Here is a 24,941-nt window from a genome sequence, read left to right on the forward strand (position 1 = left end):
TGAAGCTGTATGATTCACTGAGGAAAATCATAGAAAGTGGTGCTGAAATGCATCATTCTTCTATTTTCCCTCCTTGACTTAAGTTATGATTCCGTACTACACAGTACCTTGATTTGTTTAACTTATGTGGATTCTCGGCCACTTTGTAAATTTCAAGTCTGCCCGTGCGTGTTTTAATGAACGGACTACGATTCCTGGGAAAGCACTGGTTCAGCCTTGTCGCTCTCCCAGATGTGCACCTGACCTTTTATTGTGTTGCACAGAGAATGCTGGTGGGCATTTTTCTGAGGGCACATTGTTTATGAATCAAGAAATAGTAAGGTATATATCAAAAAAGAGTAGAATGGTAATTATGGTAATCTGACAAAATAGCTTAAAAATGGAAAATAAACGAGAAGTCTAGCTGCTGAAATGTGAACATTGTGCTCCTCTTTAATTTGCTGTTGTCTTGGAACCTAGCTGTTATGCAGTGCTTTCACCTTCTGTTGCTTGTCTAAGTGCCAACTTCTTTCCCAAAGGTGTTCAGTGACTAATGCTTTGGTTACGAGCCAGAATATTTTATAAATGTCTATTTCTAGGCAGCTCCTCGACAAGTCTTAATTAAACTTTAATGTCAAGCTGAAGTTTACTTTTAGAATCTCTTAGTTCCTTTAGTTGTAACATGATTACAAAACAGTAGGGGGAATGTAGGACAGCCATGTTCCCGCACATTTCCTCTCTCCCATTTAACACAGTGCTACCAAGCAGATGTGTACTTATGTAACCCAAAGGTTTACAATACAAGAATGAGGAAATCACAGCCATTTCCTAAAATGTTGGGATATATAACACACTACCGCTTAGTCAAGTATCTGAATTTGGAGCCATGGTTTAGAATTACTGCTTTGCTAGTTATTACAGAGTCCAACATCAATATACAAACTCCCAAACTAAGGATCAGAAGTTAGAGATGCTACATGTGGAAGTATTGTTCATTCCTTTCTCTTCTATATCTCCATTTAATAGGAATTTGTAGGACTGGTGGATAACTTTCTCTAATGCTCTAGGCTTCTGAAGGTAAATGACTATGCCTTATGTCATCTGAGATAATGAAATATCTATTAGATGCACAATAATACAGAATAGATTTTTAATTAGCTGTAGTAATATAATGCTATATGTTTATTTTAAAATTAAGTATACACATGAAACAGATTGCTCTGTGGAAGGACTCAGCAAACTTTTTCTATGAAGGGACAGATAATAAATATTTTAAGCTTTGCAGGCCAAAGTCTCTCCCTTAACCACGCAACACTGTCATTGTAGTAACAAAGCAGCCATTGACAATGCTTGGACAGAGTGTGGCTGTGTTCCAGTAGTTGTATTTACAAAAGCAGGCAGAGGTCTAAATTTGTTATGTAGGAAGTAGTTTGCCTACTCCATCTCTGTGGTGTGTTTGTTCTCTATATTGCAATTCTGCAGTACATTTTTAATTTTTGTTATTTAAATAGAGTTCCCTATGGTTTATTTTGTTATTTAAATATAGTTTATATTAGTATAACTTAAGCAGGTGCCTAAATCAGCCAAGATGCTGAGCTTTTAGGGAATTAATCCTGGGTTAAAAAATCATAAGCATCTCCATATGTATAACAGAAGTATGTATATGTTCACCAAATAACATTTATAATAGCCCCAAAATGGAAGCTGCCCAGATTCCCTTCAGTAGTTGAGTGGATAAATAAAATGTGGTATAGTCACAAAATGGAATTTATACAAAAATGAGAATAAACAATTTACAACCACATGTGCAAATACAGGTAAGTGTCACAAACAAAATTTTGAGTATAAGAAGCCACACACACAAAAGCACATGTTCATAGATTATATACTCTATGATTCCATTTACATAAAAGGCAAAACTGGGCAAAACCAGTGTATACTATTGAAAGTGAGATAGTGAGGACAGCAACTGGAAGGGATCACAAGGGTTATTTCTATGGTGCTGCTATTTTTTTTTTGTTCTGGGTGCTGGTTTCACAAGTGTACTCAGTCTGTAAAAATTCATCAAGCTTTACACTTATATCTTCATTTTTCTGAACATATATTATGCTTAGATAATTAAGTTTAAAATGGAAAAAAAAATCCTGAGGTAAGATTTTTAAGTATCAAGGATACCGTACAGTTTCTTAGAGCTATATTATTAGAGTTGTGGGTGTCCAAAATTCATTTTGTTTGCACATTCTGAGGTTTGTAAAATTAATAATTTCCTTCTTGAAAACTATACATCCCACCCAGTATTGACGTAGGCATGGCCATGAGACTATGCCATTAATTTATTGGTTATTTGAATAAGTGTATTTCCACTACAATGTTAAGTCATGTGAGTCAGGTACAGATCACTTGAATGTGAAGTGGTATATGTTTACTTTCTTATGTTAATGAAACATTTGGAATTTTTATACCATCACAGAACAGATAAACCGTGACTATAAATTTATAGAACTTATATTGAAGATTTCCTGAATTTTTAACAGTTGATAACTTATCCAGTAATTTCCTCAATTTTTCTGACATGTTTCTTTAGTGTTAGGCAGACTTTGTTTATGTATGATACACACACACACACACACTGAGACACATTTTTAAATGCCAACTGTGTTGGCTCTGAGAAAACATTGGTAAACAATGACCCAGCTTCTTCCCTCCAGGAAAACGTAGTCAAGGGGCAAGAAAAGATACAGTAGTTTTGACAGTGTGAAAACATTGTGTTATAGGGATATCCAGAGTGCTTTTGGAGAGGGAGAAGTACTACTTTACTCTTTTTAGGAGGAATCTAGTAAAGGGTGAAGGGGGTTAGCAATGAATATTAACTGTAAGTACTTCTAAGAGTTGTTGACACTTCAGTGAATTTTGAAGAATAAGTAGAAGTTAGCAAGATACATGAAGAAGCAAAGGCATTAAATACAGCAGGCTCGCTAAAAGTAAGACACAAAACACTGTGGTGGGTGTAGACGCTTGTAGGTAAATGTGAAGAAAGCAAAGGTACAAGTTACGCAATGCAAAGTGAGGCAGGGGCCCGCTCTTGAATGTCACTTACATCATGCTGAGGAGTTGGAACTCTTATCTGGAAGTCACTGGAGGATATTAAACAGGAACATGACACGGTTTGCTTTCTGGAAAGTGACCTTCTATCAGGTGAAAATTGGAGTGAAGGAGAAGGACTTGAGACAGAGAAAACAAGTAGGGATATAATCAAATTGAACTCAAATGAAATCATAAAATTTTCAGATATTCTTTATTTTAAAAAATCTTCACTGGAACAGCTCAAGCTAAATAACAATAATAGGAAAGTGAAGAGCAATGTGCCTTTCCTACCTCCAGGCAGAAGGGATTCCCTTATCCGGTCCCTGGAGTTATTCATTCTTAACCCTTTCCGATGTATTTATAAAATTTATTTACAACTCTGCCTTTTAGTATATAAGCCTTCAAGGGTGGGAAGTGTGTTTTCATTATTTTTGCTTTGAAAGCAATGAACATAGTGCCTGATTTATTGTACAGGAGCTGCCAATTACATTAACTCAAGCATTCATGCATTTTCGACTAATGCTCAAAAGCAGGAATTTTGAAACTTTTTTTTTTTTCCCAAACACTCGCTCTATTCCCTCTCCTCCCATCCCCTGGTAATGTACTTTCTATCTTGTGAATTTGCTATTTCTGGTCATCTCTTATAAGTGATATCATACAATGTTTGTCCTTACGTGCCTTGCTTATTTCACTAAGCATGTTTTCAAGGTTCTTCCATGTTGTAGCATGTTTCATAACTTAATTTTTTCTTATGGCCAGATACTATTCCATTGTGTACATATATAACATTTGGTTTATTCATTCATTTTTTGATGGATGCTTGGGTGGTTTCTACCTTTTGGCTACTGTGAATACTGCTGCTATAAATACTGGTGTACCTGTACCCATTTGAGAGCCTATTTTAGTTTTCTTTGGTTATATACCTAGAAGTGGAATTGGAGGGTCATGTGGTAATTTTATACTTAATTTTCTGAGGAACCGCCCAACCGCCTAACAGCAGTGCATCACTGTACATTCCATCAACAATGCATTAGGGTTCCAATTTCTCCATGTTCTCTCTAACACTAATTATTTTAAGATTTCAAAATAATAGCCATCCTTGTGCATGTGAAGTGGTATCTTATTGTGGTTCTGATTTGCGTTTCTGTAATGGCAAATTTTTGTGCTTTTTGGCCATTTGTATATCTTTGAAGAAATGAACATTCAGGTCCTCTGCCCACTTTTTAATTGGGTTGTCCGTCTTTTGGATGCATTGTAGAAGTTCTTGATAGATACTGGGTATTAAGTCCTTTTCTAATATATGTGATTTGCTACTATTTTCTCCAGGTCTGTAGGTTGTTTTCTCACCTTTTTTTTTTTTTTTTCTGTAATTTCCTTTAATGCACAGAAGTTTTTAATTTTTACAAGGTCAAATTTATCTGTTGTTTCTTTTGTTGCTTGTGCTTTTGGTGTCATATCTAAGAATCCACTGTTGAATCCCAGGTCATGAAGATTTGCCCGTTACTTTGTAAGATTTTTATAGTTTTAACTCTTAAATTTAAGTCATTGACCCATTTTAAGTTTATTTTTCTGTACAGGATGAGGAAGGGGCTCAACTTTTGCAGTGAATAGCCAGTTTTCCCAGCACCATTTGTTGAAGGGACTGTTCTTTCCCCATAACATGTACTTGGCACCCTTGTCAAAAAAAATTGGCCATAGATATTTGGGTCTATTTCTGGACCTTAAATTATGTTCCATTGGCCTATTCGTCTATCTTGTTATTTTTGTCTTTTTGTTTGTTATCTGTATGTCATTACCACAGTTTGGATTACTGTAGCTTTGTAGTAAAATTTGAAATTGGGAAGTTTGAGTTCTCCAGCTTTATTCTTTTTCAAAACTGTTTTGGCTATTTGGGACCCCTTTCAATACCATATGAACTTGAGGATCAGTTTTTCCATTTCTGCAAAAAGACTGCTGGAATTTTGAAAGGGAATGAAGTGAATTTGTAGATTATGTAGATTCATAACAATGTTAATTCTAATCCATGAACATGGGGGGCTCTTGCTATTATTTAGGTCTTCTTTCAGCAGTGCTTTGTATTTTCAATGTGAAGTCTTTTATAGTCTTAAGTTTATTCCTTAATATTTTTTTTTCTTTTAGATGCTATTGTAAATGGATTGTCTTCTGAATTTCTCATTCAGGCTGGAACATAGTTGACTTGTGTGTGTTGCATCTTGTACCCTGCCACTTTGTTGAACTTGTTTATTAGGCTCTAATAGTTTCCTTATTGATTCCTTTGGATTTTCTATACATAAGATCATGTCATTTTCAAATAGAGATAGTTTTACTTCTTCCTCTTCAATTCAGATAACTTTTATTTCTTTTTCTTGCCTAATTGCTTTAGCTAGAAATTCCCATACAGTATTGAATTGCAGTATTGAAAGCAGATGTCCTTGCTCATTCCAGATTTAGAGGGAAAGCTTCAAGTCTTTCATCAACGAGCATAATATTAGCCGTGTGTTTTCACAAATGGTCTTTATCATATGGAGAAAGTTCCCTTCTATTCCTAGTTTTCTGAGTGATTTTTATCAATAAACAGTGCCATATTTTGTCAAATGCCTTTTCCATATCGAGATAATCATTGTTTTAACCCTTCTTCTATTTAAGTGGAGTATTACATTGGTTTTCATTTGTTGAGCAACCCTTACATTCCTGGCATAAATCCCACTTGGTAATGGTGTATATTATTTTTAATGTGCTGTTGGATTCTGTTTGCTAGTATTTTATTAAGGATTTTTTTATCTGTATTCATAAGGGAAACTGGTATGTTATTTTCTTGTCTTTTGATGTAAATTGTCCTTTTTTAATAAAGAAATTGTTCTTTTTTAATAAAGACTTTCATAAGTATTAATTTCCCTCTGGTCATTGCTTTCACTAATTTCATAACCATTGGCATATTGTGTCTTCATAGTCATTTATCTCTATTTTCTAATTTCCTTTGTGATTTCTTATTTTACCCATAGATTGATAGCATGTTGTTTAATTTCCACATATTTGTGATTTTTCAGTTTTCCTTGTTATTGATTTCTAGCTTCATTCCATTGTGGTCAGATAAATTACTTAGTATGATTTTAATATTTTTTAATTTATTGGGACTTATTTTTTCACCCTAACATGTGGTATATCCTGGAGAATGGTCAACGTACACTAGAAAAGAATGTACATTCTGCAGTTTTTGAGTGAAGTTTCTCTATATGTCAGATCTTGTTGGTTTATAGTGTTGTTCTTGTCCTCTCTTTCCTTGTTGATCTTCTGTCTAGATTCTCTATCCAGTACTGGATGTGATGTTTTGAAATCTCCAACTATTATTGTAGAAACTTCTGTTTCTCCTCTCAATTCTGTCAATGTTTGCTTCATATATTTTTGGGTCGCTTGTTAGAAGTACATATATAATTGTTAAATTTTGTTTGAATTGACCCTTTTGTTCATACTTTTTTCTGTCAAAACAGTTTTTGTCTTAAAGTCTATCTTGACTAATATTAATATAGCCACCCAGCGCTCTCTTGGTTACTATTTGCATGAAATATTTTTCTATCCTTTCACTTTCAGCCTGTTTTTATCTTTGACTCTAAAATGAGTCGCTTATAAACAGCATAGAGTTGGTCACGTTTCTTTATCCATTCTACCAACCTTTTCCTTTTGATTGGAGTGTTTAATCCATTTACACTTACTGTAGTTATGAAGATGGCAAGACTCTCTTCTATTTTGCTAAATGTTTTTTGTAGGGCTTATAACCTTTTTTGTCCCTCCTTTCCTTGATTACTGCCTCCATTTTTGTTTCAGTGGTCTTTTATGATGAGCAATTTTTAATCATTTCCTATTTTCTTTGGTGTAGATACTTTAGATATTTTTTTATGGTTACCATGGAGATTAATTTAACATCCTAAATCTATTACAGTTTAGGTTCTGTTGATAACAACTTGACTTCAATAGCCTACACATATTCCGTTCTACTACTCTATATCCCTCCCCTTCATTGTTCTTGTCACAAATTACATCTTTATGTATTGTGTACCCAAGAACAAAGGTTTATGCTTGTTTTTTGTGCAGTTGAATATTAAACTATATAAGAAGTAAAAGATACTATTAGAAATGAAAAATGCAATAATACTGGCATTTACATTTATACCTGATATCCACTGATAAAATAAGTAATTTATAATTACACCAGAGGTCTTTGTTTTTTCTTATAACTTTGAGTTACTTTCTAGTGTCCTTTCTTTTCAACATGGACCCCCTTTTAGCATTTCCTGTAAGACATGTTCAGTGGTAATTAATTCCCTCAGCTTTGGTTTGTCCAAAAATGTCTTAATTTATCCCTCATTTTTGAAGGACAGCTTTGCTAGTTCTATTGTTCTTGAATGACATTTTTTTTTTTTTTGTCTTTCAGCACTTTAAATATACCCCCTCACTGCTTTCTGGCCTGCATGGTTTCTGTGGAAAAATTATATGTTAAGGATCCCTTATATGTGATATGCCACTTCTCTCTCATGCTGTTTTTAAGATTCTGTCTTTATCCTTGGCATTTGACAGATTGATAATAATTTGTCTCAGTGTAGGTATCTTTGGAGTCATCCTGCTTGGCATTTGTTGAACACCTTGATTCATTTATTTGTGACTTTCATCACATTTGGGAAGTTTTCAACCAGTATTGTTTCAAGTATCACTGCTGCTCCTTTAACTGTCACTTCTCCTTCTGGAACTACTTGTGATGCATATGTTGGCAAACTTGATGTGTCCATGGGTTCCTCAGGCTCTGTGAACTCTTTCTCATTCTTTATTTCTTTCTGCACTTCACACTGGATAATTTCAATCATCTGATCCATTCTTCTTCCCTCCTCCAATTTGCTGTAGAACCCATGTATTGAATTTTTCTTTTCAGTTACTGTACTTTTCAGCTCCAGAATTTCCATTTGGTTCTTCTCTGTAAATTCTGTCTTGCTATTGAAATTCTCATTTTGTTAATATGTTGTTTCCCGGATTTCCCTTAGTTCTTTATCCATGTTTCCCTTTACTCCATTGACCCTATTTAAGAGAGTTGATCTAAGATATTTGGTTAGTAATTCCAGAGATTGTGCTTCCTCCAGAATAGTTTTCTCATATTTAAAATGTGTTCCTCTGAGTATTTCATGGAATGTGAATGACACAAGTCTTCACAGAGTAGTAACATCATCATCATACTATTAGTATTAGTATTAGTATTATAGATGGGGTAACTGAAGCTTAACTAATGACATACCCATAGGAGAATTACTGGCAGAGCCAGGACTTGAACTCACCTGCATGTCTGTATTTGCAGCGTTTTGCTCTTTGCAATTGCTGGATGGTGAAGCATTTCTGCAAAGTCTTTTGGCCTATTTATTGGTATTCAACCTGTGTCAGAAGCAAGTTCCTGTCCAACAGATTCCAGTACCATCCAGTTACTGGACTTAGTCCTTCTCATGCTTTTTTTACTTCCACCAAAACATTCCCCCCATTTTCTCATTCTCCTTTTCTCCCAGTTCCCTTCCTTTTCTCCCTTTGGATTGGGAATCAGTTAGTTCAACATCTATTTAAGGACTTAAGAGAAATAAAAGAAACAATTGCTTTTTTCTTTAGAAAAACATTGCAAAAAGAGGAAAATATGCTAAAATTGCAGAAGCAAGAAGTTATACAGAAAACAAGTAAACCAGAGAATAGGCTTAGTTAAATATTACCAATTAAAAAAAAAATTTTTTTGGGTGATCAGTGAATGAATTTATCTGAAACCTGAGAACTCAAGACTTCCTTTTAACATGGATTTGCATCTACTTGCATGGGGTTATCCCCATAGATGTTTTCTGAATTAATATTTTATGTATGGGATAAATGCTGTTTATATAAGATGATCAGATTTTTATTTACCAAACTACTACTAAATAATATTGCTTAACTTTTAGGCCACATGAAAATAAAACCTATCTTGCTGTTGGAAGTATGAAGACTTTAATGTTGAATGTGTCCTTGTTTAATGCTGGAGATGATGCATATGGAACGACTCTTCATGTCAAAGTACCCACAGGTCTTTACTTCGTTAAGATTTTAGATTTGGTGAGTATTGAAAACCACAACTGCATGATACTACCTAACATTTTACTTAACTTTAAAAAATATAAATGGTTTTATTCACTTCATCAATTTGAGGTATAAATATTTGGAGTATAATTCTTACTAGGCGCAGTTTTCACACAGACATCCAGTAATTTTGAAACTTCTTCCATGCCCCTTCTCAGAATGTCAAGTTCCTTGGAATCATACTGAGCCTAAGACTCAGCTTCCTGCTTCCCAGTGCCAGCAGGGGAGAGAAATGATTGGCCAGTTATCCAAGCAGGCTGCTTGGGTACCACTGCCTGTCTCACTACCACATCCACATCCAGTGCTGTGATGATGTTCCTGTTTGTTGGGATCCTTGCACAGTTGTTCTCCATGCTGGATCTCCCAGAATTACTGCTCTTATTTTAAGTTCACATAGTCAGCCTTGTTCCCAAAGGACTTCCAATATGCCAGAACCAGAAATCCTCCAAAGATTTTGAAATCCTGGTGTCAAACCAGGTTAGCAAGTTTCTCTTTTTCACAAAAGTTTGAAGCCCTTGTGGACCTTTTCTTACCATCATACCTCAGTGGTCATGAGCACTTAAATTTATCAGAGAGATATTAAGGTTGAATTTCAAAAGAAAGGCCTCAATCATTTTCTTCTAGGATGCTTCTCTCTCCCTTAGCAAATTTATACATCTCATCCAGAGACCACCACTTCATACCAAGGGCATTTGAAAAAAAGCCTTTGATCACTCACACATATCTATTATATTATTCCCTTTATTTAGATAAGGGAGCCTATTTGTAAAAATCAGAGAGAATACATAAGCATTTAGGAAATTCTTAAAAAAAAAAAAAATCTCACAGCTGGCTTGCTAACCCACCAGCAAATTGCCTTTATTTTTTAAACAAAAGCATTTGTTTTCCCCCATTACAGCTATCATGATTACAGTTATTGTGATTAAGTACCTTCAACACATTTTTATATCACAAACTGAGGAGAACCAATGAGACACGGACCTTGTGGATTCCTTGTTTCATGATTTTCCCAGTAATTGGGCTTTGGATAAAATAGAGGACATGCAAACATGGGTGAAAGCTAAAAGTCCATGAATTATTTTGTGGAGGATTTATATGAATATCAGTGTATATATACACACACATATTTATATCATTCATTTATATTTATCCCAAAAGTAAACAGAAAAAACTTTTCTAGGAAAGTAAATGCTTGTGGGTTGATTTCCTTTTCAAAACTATCTGTAAACATATGCTACAACTTTCTCCTTCTCTTCCACCCAAACTAGTTGTTTCATTTTTCCATTTAGGAAGATAAACAAATAAACTGTGAAGTAACAGACAACTATGGAATCGTAAAACTTGACTGCACTGTAGGTTACATATATGTAGATCATCTATCAAGGGTAAGCATTTAGCATTTATAGTTGTGTTTACTAACATGAATATAAAATGTTTTGTTTTTCTCTATCTTTATGCTGCTTATAAATATATATATATTTTTTACTTACGGTCAGTAGTTAAATGAAATACAACCTAAACTAAAATCAATTTGACTTGAAATCTTTGAAATGTTGTTTATATTCTTGGCAACATTTCACTGTAAAAAAAGGAGGGGGGGTAGGGTTTGCACATGTTTATGGCAAGATGGAAATGTGAACGTATCACTTAGAATTCTGTTCCCCCTGCTCACCCTAACCCAACACCCCTCCCCACCCATCCCAGGTGGTCCTATCTGCCAGGCATGTTACTTCTGTTATACAAAAAGGTGTTTTTGGCAAGAGTCCTCACTCAAGTTGTTAAGGCATTTCTAATTTTGTCAGTCTGGACCTGCTTGCTTCTACAGTCAAAGGAGGTTTTGTCTCTGAATTTTACTTGTGGAAATGCTTGCACTTAAAAGTTGCTACAAACTCAACAAACCTTCCTGTACCTTTCTTTCAAGGGAGATACTGCCTATGCCTCTAGAACACATTTTAAAATCTAACTTTGACAGAACACAAACTCATAAGAAAAAAAAAAATTCAGATTTTAAAAAACTGTATTTTTGATTTTGAAAAACAAAAGGGTTTCCCCCTCTGTGTTTTACAGATAAATATTAGCTTTCTCCTGGATGCAAGCTCACTCAGCAGAGCAGAAGAGGACCTCAACATCACTGTGCATGCCACCTGGTATATTTCATTGTGAAAAAAATATTGTACAAGAAGAAAAGTACCCCTATTTTCAGTGTGAAACATTAGGGGAACCGTGTAGTTGAGTTCCATAATTGTCTATAGGAGAAAACTTTTATTGCAAGATATGTTTAAAAAAAAACACACAAAACTCTGTCCAGCAGAAAAGTAAATGATAGATGTTAAAATGATAAGAGCAAATTTTTGCCAAACCTGTCACTGATTTCTTATTATACCATCCGCCTTTATCCCCATTCTCCAGAGTGTGTTCTTTAAACAAACTCTTAGGTATATTAGGTATATATTGTAAGTAATTATTTCTCTCAGAAGATGAATTCTTTCTTGATGAATTCTAATAGTGTTTTCCATTTGCTTTTGTAGTGAAAATGAAGGTAAAATGGACAATCCAAGGCATAACAAAGTGACTTTAGCAATACCTCTAAAGTATGAGGTTATGCTAACTGTTCATGGGTAAGTAGGTGTTGTGGCTTCTTGTAAAGTTTGCTATTGTAAAGAGCTGATTTTAAGTTTTGTTGCTTTTTACATGATTGGTTAACATTGCATTTAAAAGTTTTTAAAAAGATGCTGTATTGTTTCTGTCTCTTAACAATTACCTCCAGTACCACAATCCCTTGCTTAGTTGCTCATTATTTTAATCCACCCTTTAATCATCATTGAGACCATATCAAACTATGTCAAATATTGCCTGCCAAGCTGGAGGAGATTTCTTAAGGAGGAGCCCCAATAAGACTCCACAGCTACCTTTTGCTTTCCAGTTATACACTGCACCACTCCAGGAGCACTGGAGTTGGACATTGCTCAGTTGACATAATCAAATTCAATAGTCATGACAAGTGTGAATACAATGACGCGTGAGCTTGACCAAATCACCACTCCCTTGAACCAGTGTCTATCTGTGTGGCACATGGATTGAGATAGAAGAGAGCTGGCTTCAAATTGTCCCTTGTCCATGCTTCTGTACCCATGAGATTACTGAGCTTCTCAACCAAGGCCCAAGAGCAAAAATTCGATGATTCCTCATGATTTTAGTAATTGTTTAGGTGGATCCTCTGATTCGAAAAGAAGAGATATGGAGAAGGAATGAAAGGTAGTTTAAAAAAATCTTCAGTGATATCACTGGAAATTATTGGGGCTATTAATCTTTGTTTAAAACAACATTTAAAAAAATGAGATACAGAAAAAATATATACATGAGCTTTTTTTGTTCCTCTAAATATAAACTATCTTTTTATCATCTTAACCACTCATCAAGATGGGTGGTTAAAAATTATTTAAGAATAAATAATTATTTAAGAATAATTATTTAAGAATAAAATATTAGTATTTGAAAATGATAAAACTGAGTATTAAGTTTTTGAAGGAAAACAAACAAGAGAAAAAGGAAGCCATTCATGACAAAGTAGGAACAAGGGACTTAGAGTGTTCATGGGTAAGCAAAGAAAAGTTGATTGCATTGTTTCCTGGTTATCTCTTCTCCGCTAGGGGAGTTTCTTATGAAGAGTGCCCTCTCATTATTCTGTTATTCACATCTCATTATTTTGGGCAAGGAATGCTCTGCCAACTATTAAACTACTTGAATTATCATATTTCAAATTTCTAATTTCTTTGCTGTTTAATGGATCCCTAATTTGGTATTACCAATTATTAGCTGTCAAATTTGAGGAACGTGTAGAAAAATATTTCTTAAAGTTTGTCACTGACCAGACATATGTCTAATCACAGGTAAGAGGTGACAACATTGTATTCTAACAAAAATTTAACTATAGATGTTTGAATTGTTCCCCCGAACTTGGGGTTAATTACAAATAGCCAACAGGATTTGGGGGATGGAAAGAAATAACTCAAAAAATGGTTAAGATAGATAGAGGTATAGGAGGAACTAGGAGCCCAGGGAAAAGCTAAGGATTGATCCCACATTTGTCAAATCATTTAAGGGATGAAAAAGAAGGAATGGTTAGCCAAGTAAATCACAATGTTAGGGAAGGCTAGAAAAGTATATTGGTGAGGACAGATATTGTCACCCAGATCAGAGCATTTGGCTGCCTAATCTTACTTTTACAATAAAATTCGCACCAGACCAAGAAACTGCAGTGTTCCATAGTTCCTCTCAACTATGCTACAATCTAAACCACAGAGAAAGACTGTTTATAATAACTCATCAAACAATCAAGTAAAATAATTTTATCAATTCATAAAATAAAATAATCAAATTACATTTGAATTTTTTTATCAGGTTTGTAAACCCAACTTCATTTGTTTATGGACCAAATGAGGAAAATGAACCTGAAACGTGCATGGCAGAGAAAATTAACTTCACTTTCCATGTAAGAAAAGTTGACTGTGTTGATATTTGTAACATTCAAAAGAATGTTACTGATGCATTGCTCCAGGGGAAATCTGCGCGCTCCCTCAGTCCCGGTACAGACACAGCTGGTTAACAGCGAGCAGGGAGCCCTGGCACTTGTTACTCATCCCTTTCTGCTCATGCTCCCTCTCCTGTTCTCCCATTTGTCTTGTCCCTGGTACCCAAGCCCAAGTCTCCTTACAGGACAGGTGGGAAAGAGCAAGAAGAAAGAGGTAATACAAAATAGGTAAAGTGATGGGATGAGCTGAATCAGCTAGAGACACATATAAAAGGCCAGATACATCAAGGAAAGCCTTCTTTGGAAGCATATCAGTGAAAATATGTTCCTAGTTAAAGCTTTGTAAAAGCCTTATCATTACCACATAAAGGAAACTCCCCTTCTCCACTCTCTGTTTAAGGTCCCCTTGGTCAGCCTTTCAGGCTATAGATATGACTTGTGGCAAGTGACTTCTCATGTATTAAATCATCTTTTACAAAGTTAAATAGCATTATCCCTGTCCAGAAGTATTAATGTGCTGATAGAAAACTAAACATTCTTTTTTTGTTAACTATTAGAGTGAGATTTTCAGGTAGAATAAGTAAAGATAATACACTTAGAAATGTGTTTTTGAACCAAAAGCTCTGCCCAATTCTTAGTTATATAACAATCTGTAGAATATGAGTGAGCCTAGATTATGTATGTTATTTTGTAAGGCACTGCTTTTCAAAATGTGTATCAGAATCACTTGAGCTGCTTATTCATAATGCAAATTGCTGGGCCTTGTCCAGATCTACAGAAGAAGAGTATACATGGAATGGGATTCCAAGGTTACTCAAGTTTTGTTACACTAGTGTACACAGTGTTGAAATACTTTAGCCCTCTATTCTGAAAACCCAAGTAAGTGCTCTTCTCAGAACCCAGTGGGAGTTTGGGCTCTGATAAACTGAAACAGAAACTGAGCTGGATTCCAGAAGGCCTATTTATTAATTTATGCTTAATAGTTAACAAAGTATTTTATAATTAATTTACAATGAAATGACTGGACTGGAGATAATTTGCAGTCTTTAGGCTTGGTGAATCTGTCCAAGTATGAAGGTTTTCATAGAGGCCTAAATGAGTGAGTTAGGTAAACAGGGAGGCCAAGTGATTACTGTCATCAGGAGAGAGAGACCTGGGCCATGGGCTGGGGCACTGTTGGGAACTCACTAGTCACACTTCCTTTTGCAACTGCCTGGTACTTCCATGGCCTTGCAATTACAACCTGCCCCTAAGCCCAGGGACACTCCCTTTATTCATCTATGCCATATGCATTCAAAGGATACTTGCAGGTCTGCAAACCATCCATTTCATTTGGGTATTAGGGCACAGCTGTTTTCTGATTCTTACTGGCTTTATATGTAAGCTTTCAGGAGAGTGCATTTTGGCCAGAGGGAACATCTTTGCAATCCCTAAATATAACCATTTGGAAATATCGTTCTTTTATGGAATTTTTGAAAAGCAACATTAAAATCCTGTTGTATTTTCTTTAAAACCCAGTAACCTGACCTTTTGTGATTTTCTGAGTGCATAATTACCCCATTTAGAAACACATTTTTATTCACTTACTGCTGATGACTATACTCCTAGCACAGAGTGATTTTTTGAAAAGATCATAGAATTTAGAATTAGAATACTTGGGCCTTTGTCCTAACATTTGTCACTTTTTAACTTTCATCTTGGGCACACGGTTAAAATCTGTTAGCATTTTCCTTAGCTGGAGAATAGTAAAACATTGGCCCCTCCTCATAGGATAGTTATGAAGATCAATTGATAATGGTTTAAAAATGTATGTTGATGTCTCTTCCTTAAGACCATTTCTGCAAAAAAGTCATCTATCTGGACATTATGGCCTAATCAATTCCAAAAAGAGAGGATTAGGAATAATAACTAGAGATTGAAATTATTAGCAATTGCTAAATTCTGACTATGGATGCAGCTTCCAACTATAAACCTCAGTATCGTATGGAATATAGGGGTTCACCTAAAAACTCACTGATATCTGTACTTACATTTATGGAAAGCATTTAAAAACTGTTTTAAAGTTTTTCCTTCTTTTCAGGTTATGAACACTGGCCATAGCATGGCTCCAAATGTTAATGTGGAAATAATGATACCAAATTCTTTTACACCCAAAACTGATAAGCTGTTCAACATTTTGGATGTCCAGGTATAGATGTATTCCTTCTACTCTGACCTTTATCACAAAAAAATCATTTATTCTATATAATATTGCTAAAATAGAACTTTCTATTAACTTTAGTCAAACTTACTCCCTATTTTAGTCAAAATGTATTATCAAGGATATTTTGAATATTATACATTGTATTAGAGTAGAATTACAGTGAATGTCTGCATTTGACTGATACAATAACAGAACTGTGTTCCTTAATCTTTAGTGAATAATTATTATAGGATACAGTTGCTTTGTGATATGGATTTCTGGAAGTAATTTAGTTGGTGGAATTCTCCATAAAGCTTAAGGACACTGTTGAAAGAGCAGGACTTGAGCCATTTTTAAGAAAGCATTATTTAAATCACTAAAAAGGGTCTATTCTTGTTTTGATGACTCAATCAGAATTGTTTATATTCCCAGTTTCAAGACAAGCAATCAAAAAATAAACCTATTTGAGTAGATTTGAGATCTTATTTTTTAAAACCTCACTTGAATTCCAGATTTTGATGGTAGGACATGGTGTTAAAAAAAATTGTTTTGTGCCTAACAGACAAGAAATGTTTAATTTCATGCTCAGGTTCAAATCTCCATTTTTCACATTGCCTTGATTTCTGAAAGGTTAAGGCCATTTTATCAGCTTAGGATTTATATCTTACCCTCTATAATTTTGCTGTTGTTTGCTTGCTTGTTTGTGGTTTCTCCAGTTATTTAATCTCTCCTAAATGAATCTGAGCAAATATTTTTACAATTTCAGGAATACCTGACATACTTTAGAAAAGAACAATTAGATTTTAAAATCATACAGATTTTGTTGTTGTGTCCGATACTGAAAAATACGATTTTCTTGCTTTTTTACCTTCACAGACTACTGCTGGGGAATGCTATTTTGAAAATTATCAGAGAGACTGTGCATCACAGCAGCAGAAGGGAACAATGGAGACCCTGAAAGACATATTCATGTTTTTGTCAAAGACTGATAAGAGACTACTGGTAAGTTTCACTTCTTCAGGGTTTAGCATATGATCTCCAACAGAGACAAAAGAAACAAAACCAAGAGTCCACAAGTTTGAGCAAAATCAGTTGAGTGGTAGAAGACAGCCACATTAGAGTAATACTTGCGTGTGTAAGGAACAGGTATGATTCGAAGCTTGAAATAGACTGAGGGTTAAATATATATTATACATTTCCATTATTTATCTAAATAATGCCCATTATATACCAACCATAATATGTCTCAGACACTTCAAGACACAAAGATGGTTTCTTCACCTAAGCAACCTTTGTGACAGGAGATTTATTTTTCCTTCTTTTCATCTCAGTGAATTTATGAAAATAAACTGGGAGAAGCAATCTCATCTTCCAGATTTTACAACAAACACAGAACATGTAATTTAGCAAGACTCTAATTAGGAGTATTTCATTCTGTCTCAGAAGATTAAGTTCATAAGAATAATGAGAATACATGTTCCAGTTCAAATACTTTGTTTCTGTTATAATTTACAAAACAAACATTTGTGTTTTGTTTATAGTAAGATAATTTTTAAATGCCAAGGGAAGCAGATCTTTAATTCCATATAAAATATTTTACCCAGCTTTTTAAAAAAATGTTAAGTTACAATGTAGTGCTTTTGTATTCTTTTCAAGTATTGCATAAACGCTGATCCACACTGTTTAAATTTCTTATGCAATTTTGGAAAAATGGAAAGTGGAAAAGAAGCCAGTGTTCATATTCAGCTGGAAGGCCGGCCAACTGTCTTAGAGGTGGTAAGTCTAAAATATATTGATAATTTTGTGGATAAGTTAATAGAATCTAAAATCCAACTATCTTACATAGGCAGGATGGTATGGAGGCATTTAACAAATCAAGAAAAAAAGGTAAAATTTGGAGTAAGATTCTAAAATTGTTTCTGTTTATCACTTCAGGTGTCTACATTGAGTGACATGGTTTTAGCAACTTGACAGATAAATCAGGCTGTAAAACACGCCAAAGAATAATTCATAGCTTTATTTTAGAAAGTATGCCCAATTGCCTAAGAATCTTGATCAAATCAAAGGAATTGGTCACCTTAAAAACATATTGTATTTAATTAAATAAAGGAATAAATTTAAGACTTTCATAAAATCCAACTAAACCATCTATTTTCATCAAAAACACTATATGACACTATATGCCAGTAACACCATCTCCCAAGACCTGAGAGTCAAAATTGTCTCCAGACATTGCTGAATGTTCTTTGAGGGACAAAATTGTCCCTGTTTGAGGACCACTGCTCTACATCTAGGTGAACCTTGTAATTTATTTTGAGCTCTAAAATTCTGTGTTCTCTCTAGAATGTTAAATAATCTTTACACAGTAATTTTTTACCTTTTGACAATCAGACCTTTTTGAAAATCTGACTAAAGAATATGTTCTCATCTCTCCCAATAAATGCACACATACAAAAATCTCAATTTTGCATAGATTTTCAGAAGGTCCTCAGAGCCTGTGGAGCACAAACAAACAGATCCCCAAGCTCCCTGGATTCTGTGTTACAAGCCCACTGATCTCTCCTACTGATTTCATACTGGAAATCTATAATGATTTGCACCACATTTTTCCATTAACTACATTATTAGGTAGACTATATTTGATCAGGAAAGATAACATTGTTTAGAAAGAAATAGAAGCCCAAACAAGTTGGGATTTGGGGAAATGTTTATAAGGTGAAGAAAGTCTTGTTTGGGGATGAAAATTCAATATCCAGGAAACAATGCAGAGGTAAATGAGCAACTTACCATTTACTGAAGCCTAATAATGTTTACATCAAGAGGTATATGCAAAGTAGCCACGTTTACTACCTTGGAGCCCAAGGACGCACACTGCATTGCAGTTCATTACAAAGGGTGAAATAAATTGGGGAAGATAAATTGCAAAACCCTCTAGAAACTAGGTAAATAGCATAGGAAATTATTTCTATTAACATGTCTTCATGAAATAAAATTAAGAATCAGACTATAGTGACCTTTCTTATTAAACAGGATGAGACTTCAGCACTCAAGTTTGAAATAAGAACAACAGCATCTCCAGAGCAAAATCCAAAAGTTATTGAATTAAACAAGCATGAGAATGTTGCATATGTAAGCTCTATTACCTTATTAAGATTGGAGGGAAACAATATTGCCAGGGTGTTTAGAAGTACCTCCTGTTGGGTATCTGAGTCAGGAAAGCAGATTGCGGCGAGAGCACGCAGACCCTTGAACATGTCGCTGGGAGATAGTGTTTACCCTATCGGGAGGGAAGGACATGGTCAGCTCTTCAGGGACGGGAATTTGGTAACAGTGACAGTAGGACGGATTGGAGGAAGAACCATTCCGTTCACTTCTGCTAAGTTACCAGTGTTTTCTGTGGTTCTGCTAGAGACAGCAAGAGAATGTGGCGGGATGTTCTAAATATACTACTGGGATTGTGGAAGGGATTCAACATAATATAAGCAAATTTCTAAACTGGAGATTCTTTATTTTAAATTACATAGGTTCTACTAGAAGGACTACATCATCAAAGACCCAAACGTCACTTCACTATATTGATTATTTCAAGTAGCTTGCTACTTGGACTTATTGTACTTTTATTGATTTCGTATGTCATGTGGAAGGTAAGCCTTTAACAATTATGAAAATTAAACCATGTGAAATGTCATTATTTTCTCAAAGCCAGTTTGTATCTGCCAAGTTATTTGATGTATTTCAGTATTTTTAATGTTAATTTATAAATTCCTTAGTAAATGTATTAAACTCATTTTCTCCTAATATCCACTACTACCACCAAAGTCTTTCTAGAAAAATGCCTTCTCAATAAAAAGAATATGTGAGTGTAAAATACGTGATATTTATGTATAATAGACGACATATATGCAATCACTGAAGCTCTGAAGTAACAAAGAATCTTTAACCCAGTATTTCCCAAAATAATTTTTACTGATTACATATGTTAATAACCATTATAAATAGTGTTGCATGGTATATGGTTAAGAAATATTAATGTTGACCAGATACTCTGAGTGCAGTATGTTCACCAGTGATTATGCGATATTATTTTCAGGCTGGCTTCTTTAAAAGGCAATACAAATCTATCTTGCAAGAAGAAAACAGACGAGATAGTTGGAGTTACGTGACCAGTAAAAGCAACAATAATGATTAAAGACTTCTTTCAAATTGAGAGAGAACTAATAGGAGACTCAGGTTCTACCAAGAAAACTTGAAATTTGCTCAACTCCTTCCATATACTTCTTTTATTCTTGACCTTGTGACATATTAATGCAAGTGAAAACTCCAAGCAATGATTGGTCTTTGAAAGCAAATAACTGCAAAGGTAATATTAAATGTATCCAAAGACAATCTTTCATCTGAAACAGCCATGTATCTGAAAGTAAACAACTTCACTGGAGAAGTCTTGAAGTTGCCATCTTTCCAAGACATATTAGTTACGATATGTATTATTTACAATATGTGCTCATGTTGGTAAAATAACACTGAATGGACAAGAATTGCTTTCAAATACATCTCTGAGACTTGTTTAGAATATGTTCTTTAAAAACCTTTATTTGTAAAATTTCTTTTGCTTCAACAACCATTATTTGGTAGGCTGTGAGTATTATGGACTTGATAAGCTCAAACCAGCATACAAGTTAGGGCTGAACAGAAGACTTCTGGATAATTGTTTATCTATGGCTATGGATTCTCTCCTCTTCCTGTACATATGTTTTTAAAAGAATGTGTGTTTATAAAAAGAATGTGTGTTTATATAGTCCTCCTATAACAATTTTATCAAAGCTACTAAGGAGTAAATTCAGAGAAGCCATATATACTCAAATTTTTGTTTAAAAAAAACAACAGTACTTAAGTATTCTAATTTATATTTTCAAACAGCAGATTATGAATGTTGCACTTTAGCTAATATTTGAACTAGAAATACACCGATGCATGTAGTGGAATATGGAAAACTGTACCTCACTAATGATTTAAAAAAAATCAAAGCTATGTAATTCATAAAGTTATATACTGCATATAATACTAATTATCCTCAAATTAAGCAAATATGCAAGTATTTGGATGATAACCTTTCCTCTTCAACTATGTATTCATCAGGTGTATAAAAATAGTTTTAAATGGGGACACAAAATTCATAAATTTAACTATAGCTACAGAATACTGATTTGGCTTGTATACAATGAAATATAAATGTGACATCAATTTCCACACAATGTTTGTGATAGTGAAATATTTTTTAAAATGTTTTGTTGATATTGTTATATTCTATTTTATAATGAACTGGCTTCTTTCTGGATTTTAAATAATTTAAATGCATTTTTATTTGCAAATACAATCATTTGTCATATTTATTTCATGAATATGAACTAAAAGTTGATAACTATAGAATATAATTTCCTCTGGATTGTCCTACATCTATTTTTGTTTAATAAAGCTGTGGCAACATTTGTACTGTGATGATAGAACAGATTCAACTGCCAACAACTGTCCCCGTTCCTCAGACTTCCTAATTCATGTGAGTTACCCATTCAGAAGCCTTTGATCCATGATTGGGGATGGAGAGTGAAAAATGCACAGCGTTGCAGAATCAATCAAGCAGTGAAACCTAATCACAATGAACATGAAGGCTCCTGAACATACAATGTTCAAGGTACTATTTAGCAACACCTATAATGAATTTTATTTTGATAGAATTCTTCTTTTGAGCAAAAAAAATCTATTTTTATGCTTATTATTAAAGCCAAGTAGTTCCTTCAGGATGAGGTCTGGAAACGATAAAAAAAAATCAAGCCCAAATTTAGAATTTCCATCTCAAGGCTGATCACTGAAGAAATTTAAAGTCGGTTCTTTTCCACTCAGAAATGACAGTGCTTCAGGTATTGAGTACCCTGAAAACAAAGTGCTATGAATACCCTGTGCCTTCCTCTCTGGTGTAGAAGGAATACTGCTACCTATTGGGCCAGGTTCTTTTCAAATATAGCTTTTACTTACTTTGTTACAGATTTTAAGAGTAAACAAAACCACTGTTGAAGACAAAAACTCAATTGTGTTTTCAATTTTCATAGAATATTTACAAAATCATACCATAATCACGTTTCTTTATATCACTCAACAGCTATGCGATCTTAAATTTTATCTTTCTGGATTAGTTACCTCATCAATAAAATCAGAGCATTCTCATGGAGCTGTGGTCTCTTCATACCAATTTATAACAAATTTAACACCAGAATTGATGGCTTAAAGCCTGAAAAATGAAACAGATCAAATTGTTTCACTTTGGCATTAGCTAGGTTAAATATTATCATCAAGATGCTTAAGTTTTAAGAATGTGAAATGTTTATTTTCAGTTCCAATATATACTTTCTAAAGGCCAAAATTTGAATTGTTTTGGTATATTTTACATTTTTCACCTTGAGTTTTTAAGCCCTAGAAGTTAATTTTTAGTAATATAAAAAATAGCAATTTTCAGTTCTTTTAAAAAATAAGATATTTCTACTAGGATATCTGTTTACCGTGACCATGTTCTTTCATATTAAAATTCTCATTTGCACATTTATAGACAATTACATGTTGCCTTAGAATCATTCATTTCTTCCATGCTTCCTCCATAAAGACTGATAAGTCTTGGATGCAATCTGTGAAGATAATATGTATATTTTATTTTATCATTCCATCATTCTATTTTTCACACATTGTATGCATACATATTTATACCTAATACTGAGTAAGGGATATAATGCCAAATACAAATTTAGTGATAACCAACCAGCCTATCAATCATTCATGGGAAAGCTGAAATCTGGAAAAACTGAGGGGGCTTGAAATATCACTAATAATTACCCTAAAGCCTCATTAACTGATGCTGATCATTGCCGCTGTACAACGCTGTCACCAGTGCCTACAGAATATTCACATAGTTACCTGGATATATTATTACTACTTATTTAGTGACAATGCTTACCAAGAATGAGTTTTTATATTCCTGTTTATGTAAGTTATTCTTGTCAATTAATACATAAAATTGTTCCTAAATAATCTAGGCTGATTGCTTTGAAAAGACTTGAAAGCAAGCTGCTGAACTCAAAATGTTGTATTATCAGTTAAGGGTGAGAGAAAACTGGAAAGGATTTGAGGATTAAATTGTAGCATCTAGATGGATTCAGCACTCACTCAGATGGCTTCATCAAGGTTTTAAGAAGTTTATTGATTTCAAAAAATTCAAAATGGGAAATTGTAGACATGTATTATTTGTATATTTTATGAAGAACAATAATTCAGAATGCCAACAGAGATGGATAACCAAAGAAAAAGGCTTTGTTGTAGATGACAATTAATGAACAAATGTAGTTATGCCTTTTTTTAATATACTGAAGGTTGTGCATGCATCTTCTTATGCTTCCCTGATTTTCTGACTTTTAAAAAAAAATTGTTGGACTTCCGGGAAGATGGCAGAGTAAGGGAGGCAGAACAGGCTTCTCCTCCTCCAAGAATGCAACTAGAAAGGGGCCGGAGAACACCAGGACCACAGTTCTAGGGTGTGACTGGCCATAGAACATCCCCACAGTACATGAAGGGGACATGGTGGCTGGAGGGACTGGTGTGTGTTCCCTGTTTGGATCACTGTCCCCCCCTCCGGCCCCCTGCCCCAGACCAGCAGCTGCAAAACCACTGCCGGGCAAGGGAGTGAGCAGCAGCTCTCCACTCCCAACCACCTATCTTGAGAGTTTGCTGGGGAGGGGGGGTAATCCCTCCACAGCCAGGCAGCAGGGAGCTCTGGGAGGGAACCCGATTGGCAGTGACTGCTCTCCCCACACAGAAGTCCAGGGGGGTGCAGTGGGGAGGAGCAGGGACAGGAGAGGTGCCGTACTGGCAATTGGGAGCCCCTCCCACACCCAAGAGACTTGTGGGTGCAAGGCAGGCAGAGAACTGGCAGGCAGGACCCATACCCCACCTGTGTGGTACCCTTGATCAGGCTCCCTGCCTACCTGCTCAGGGCCCATGTTGCAGCCCCAGGAACGGGATTTCCCAGTGCACATGGAGAAGGGTGCACTGACTGGCTCACCACCCAGTTTGAACTCCACCCACTGCACAGAAGAAGTTGGGGAAGACTTACTTGAGGGCACCACCTGCTGGTAGATAGGGAAACTGCACTCCAACAAACCAAATTATATATAAAGGCTCAATTAATTCTGCACTTCCCAAAATAACCCTATCAAGACAAGCAAATGCCTTGACGCCAGCAGAAAATTACAAACAACTTGAAGGATATAGAAGACATGGACAAGCCAAACAAACAAATTAAAAAGCCGCAAAAGATACAGAATTTGGAGCAATTAATCAAAGAGGTACACACAAACATCAATATTACGGTTCAGGATATAAAGGACATGAAGACCCTTGAAAAGCATAAAGAAGAATTTGCAAGAGTAAATAAAAATAGCAGCTCTTATGGAAATAAATATCATGATCAAATTAAAAATATTCTTGAGACACATCACCATATTTAAGAAGTTAAGGAACAAATTAGTGACCTCGAAGATTGGGTGATAGAAAGTGAAAGCAGAAAAGAACAAATGGTGAAAAAAATCGAAAAATTTGAAATGATCGCAGGGAAATGATGGACAACATGAAGCATATAAATATAAGAATAACTGGTGTTTCAGAAGGGGAAGAGGAAAGTAAAGGGCTAGGAAGAGTATTTGAAGAAATTATTGGGGAAAATTTCCCAACTCTTCTAAATGATGCAAATTGAAGATGCCCAACAAATTCCAAAAAGAATAAATCCAAATAAACCTACTCCAAAACATATACTGATTAGCTTGTCAAATGCCAAAGATGAGAGACTTCTGAAAGTAGCGAGAGAGAAGCAATTCACCACATACAAGGGAAACAACATAAAACTAAATAGTAACTACCCAGCGGGCACCATGGAGGCAAGAAGGCAGTGGTATGACATATTTACAATTCTGAAAGTGAAAAATTGCCAGCCAAGAA

The 24,941-nt window shown here is 34.8% G+C and overlaps 2 protein-coding genes across 7 annotated transcripts in view; one reads left to right on the forward strand and one right to left on the reverse strand.

Moving 5' to 3' along the window:
* ITGA4 (integrin subunit alpha 4) overlaps positions 1-24,167 on the forward strand; it is an 85,091-nt gene extending 60,924 nt beyond the window's left edge. Inside the window, exons 18-28 of the mRNA XM_037850459.1 lie at positions 9,021-9,171; positions 10,485-10,580; positions 11,263-11,342; positions 11,724-11,813; positions 13,597-13,687; positions 15,807-15,914; positions 16,785-16,910; positions 17,565-17,684; positions 18,939-19,037; positions 19,433-19,552; positions 19,999-24,167. Of these exons, the coding sequence (XP_037706387.1) occupies positions 9,021-9,171; positions 10,485-10,580; positions 11,263-11,342; positions 11,724-11,813; positions 13,597-13,687; positions 15,807-15,914; positions 16,785-16,910; positions 17,565-17,684; positions 18,939-19,037; positions 19,433-19,552; positions 19,999-20,097 (1,180 nt within the window). The 3' untranslated portion in view covers positions 20,098-24,167. The remainder of the gene's footprint in view (positions 1-9,020; positions 9,172-10,484; positions 10,581-11,262; positions 11,343-11,723; positions 11,814-13,596; positions 13,688-15,806; positions 15,915-16,784; positions 16,911-17,564; positions 17,685-18,938; positions 19,038-19,432; positions 19,553-19,998) is intronic.
* The window catches only part of CERKL (ceramide kinase like), a 245,433-nt gene that overhangs the window by 49,625 nt on the left and 170,867 nt on the right, over positions 1-24,941 (reverse strand). Inside the window, exon 13 of one of the 6 annotated variants that reach the window (XM_037850464.1) lies at positions 3,077-3,200. The exons of 3 other annotated variants lie outside the window; for them this stretch is intronic. In XM_037850464.1, the coding sequence (XP_037706392.1) occupies positions 3,077-3,200 (124 nt within the window). Of the gene's footprint in view, positions 1-3,013; positions 3,201-20,480; positions 22,583-24,941 lie in introns of those variants that run through there. 2 more of the 6 variants (XM_037850462.1, XM_037850465.1) reach the window with 2 other exon arrangements.

The sequence above is a fragment of the Choloepus didactylus genome, chromosome 9 (assembly GCF_015220235.1).
Source record: "Choloepus didactylus isolate mChoDid1 chromosome 9, mChoDid1.pri, whole genome shotgun sequence".
NCBI lineage: Eukaryota > Metazoa > Chordata > Mammalia > Pilosa > Megalonychidae > Choloepus > Choloepus didactylus.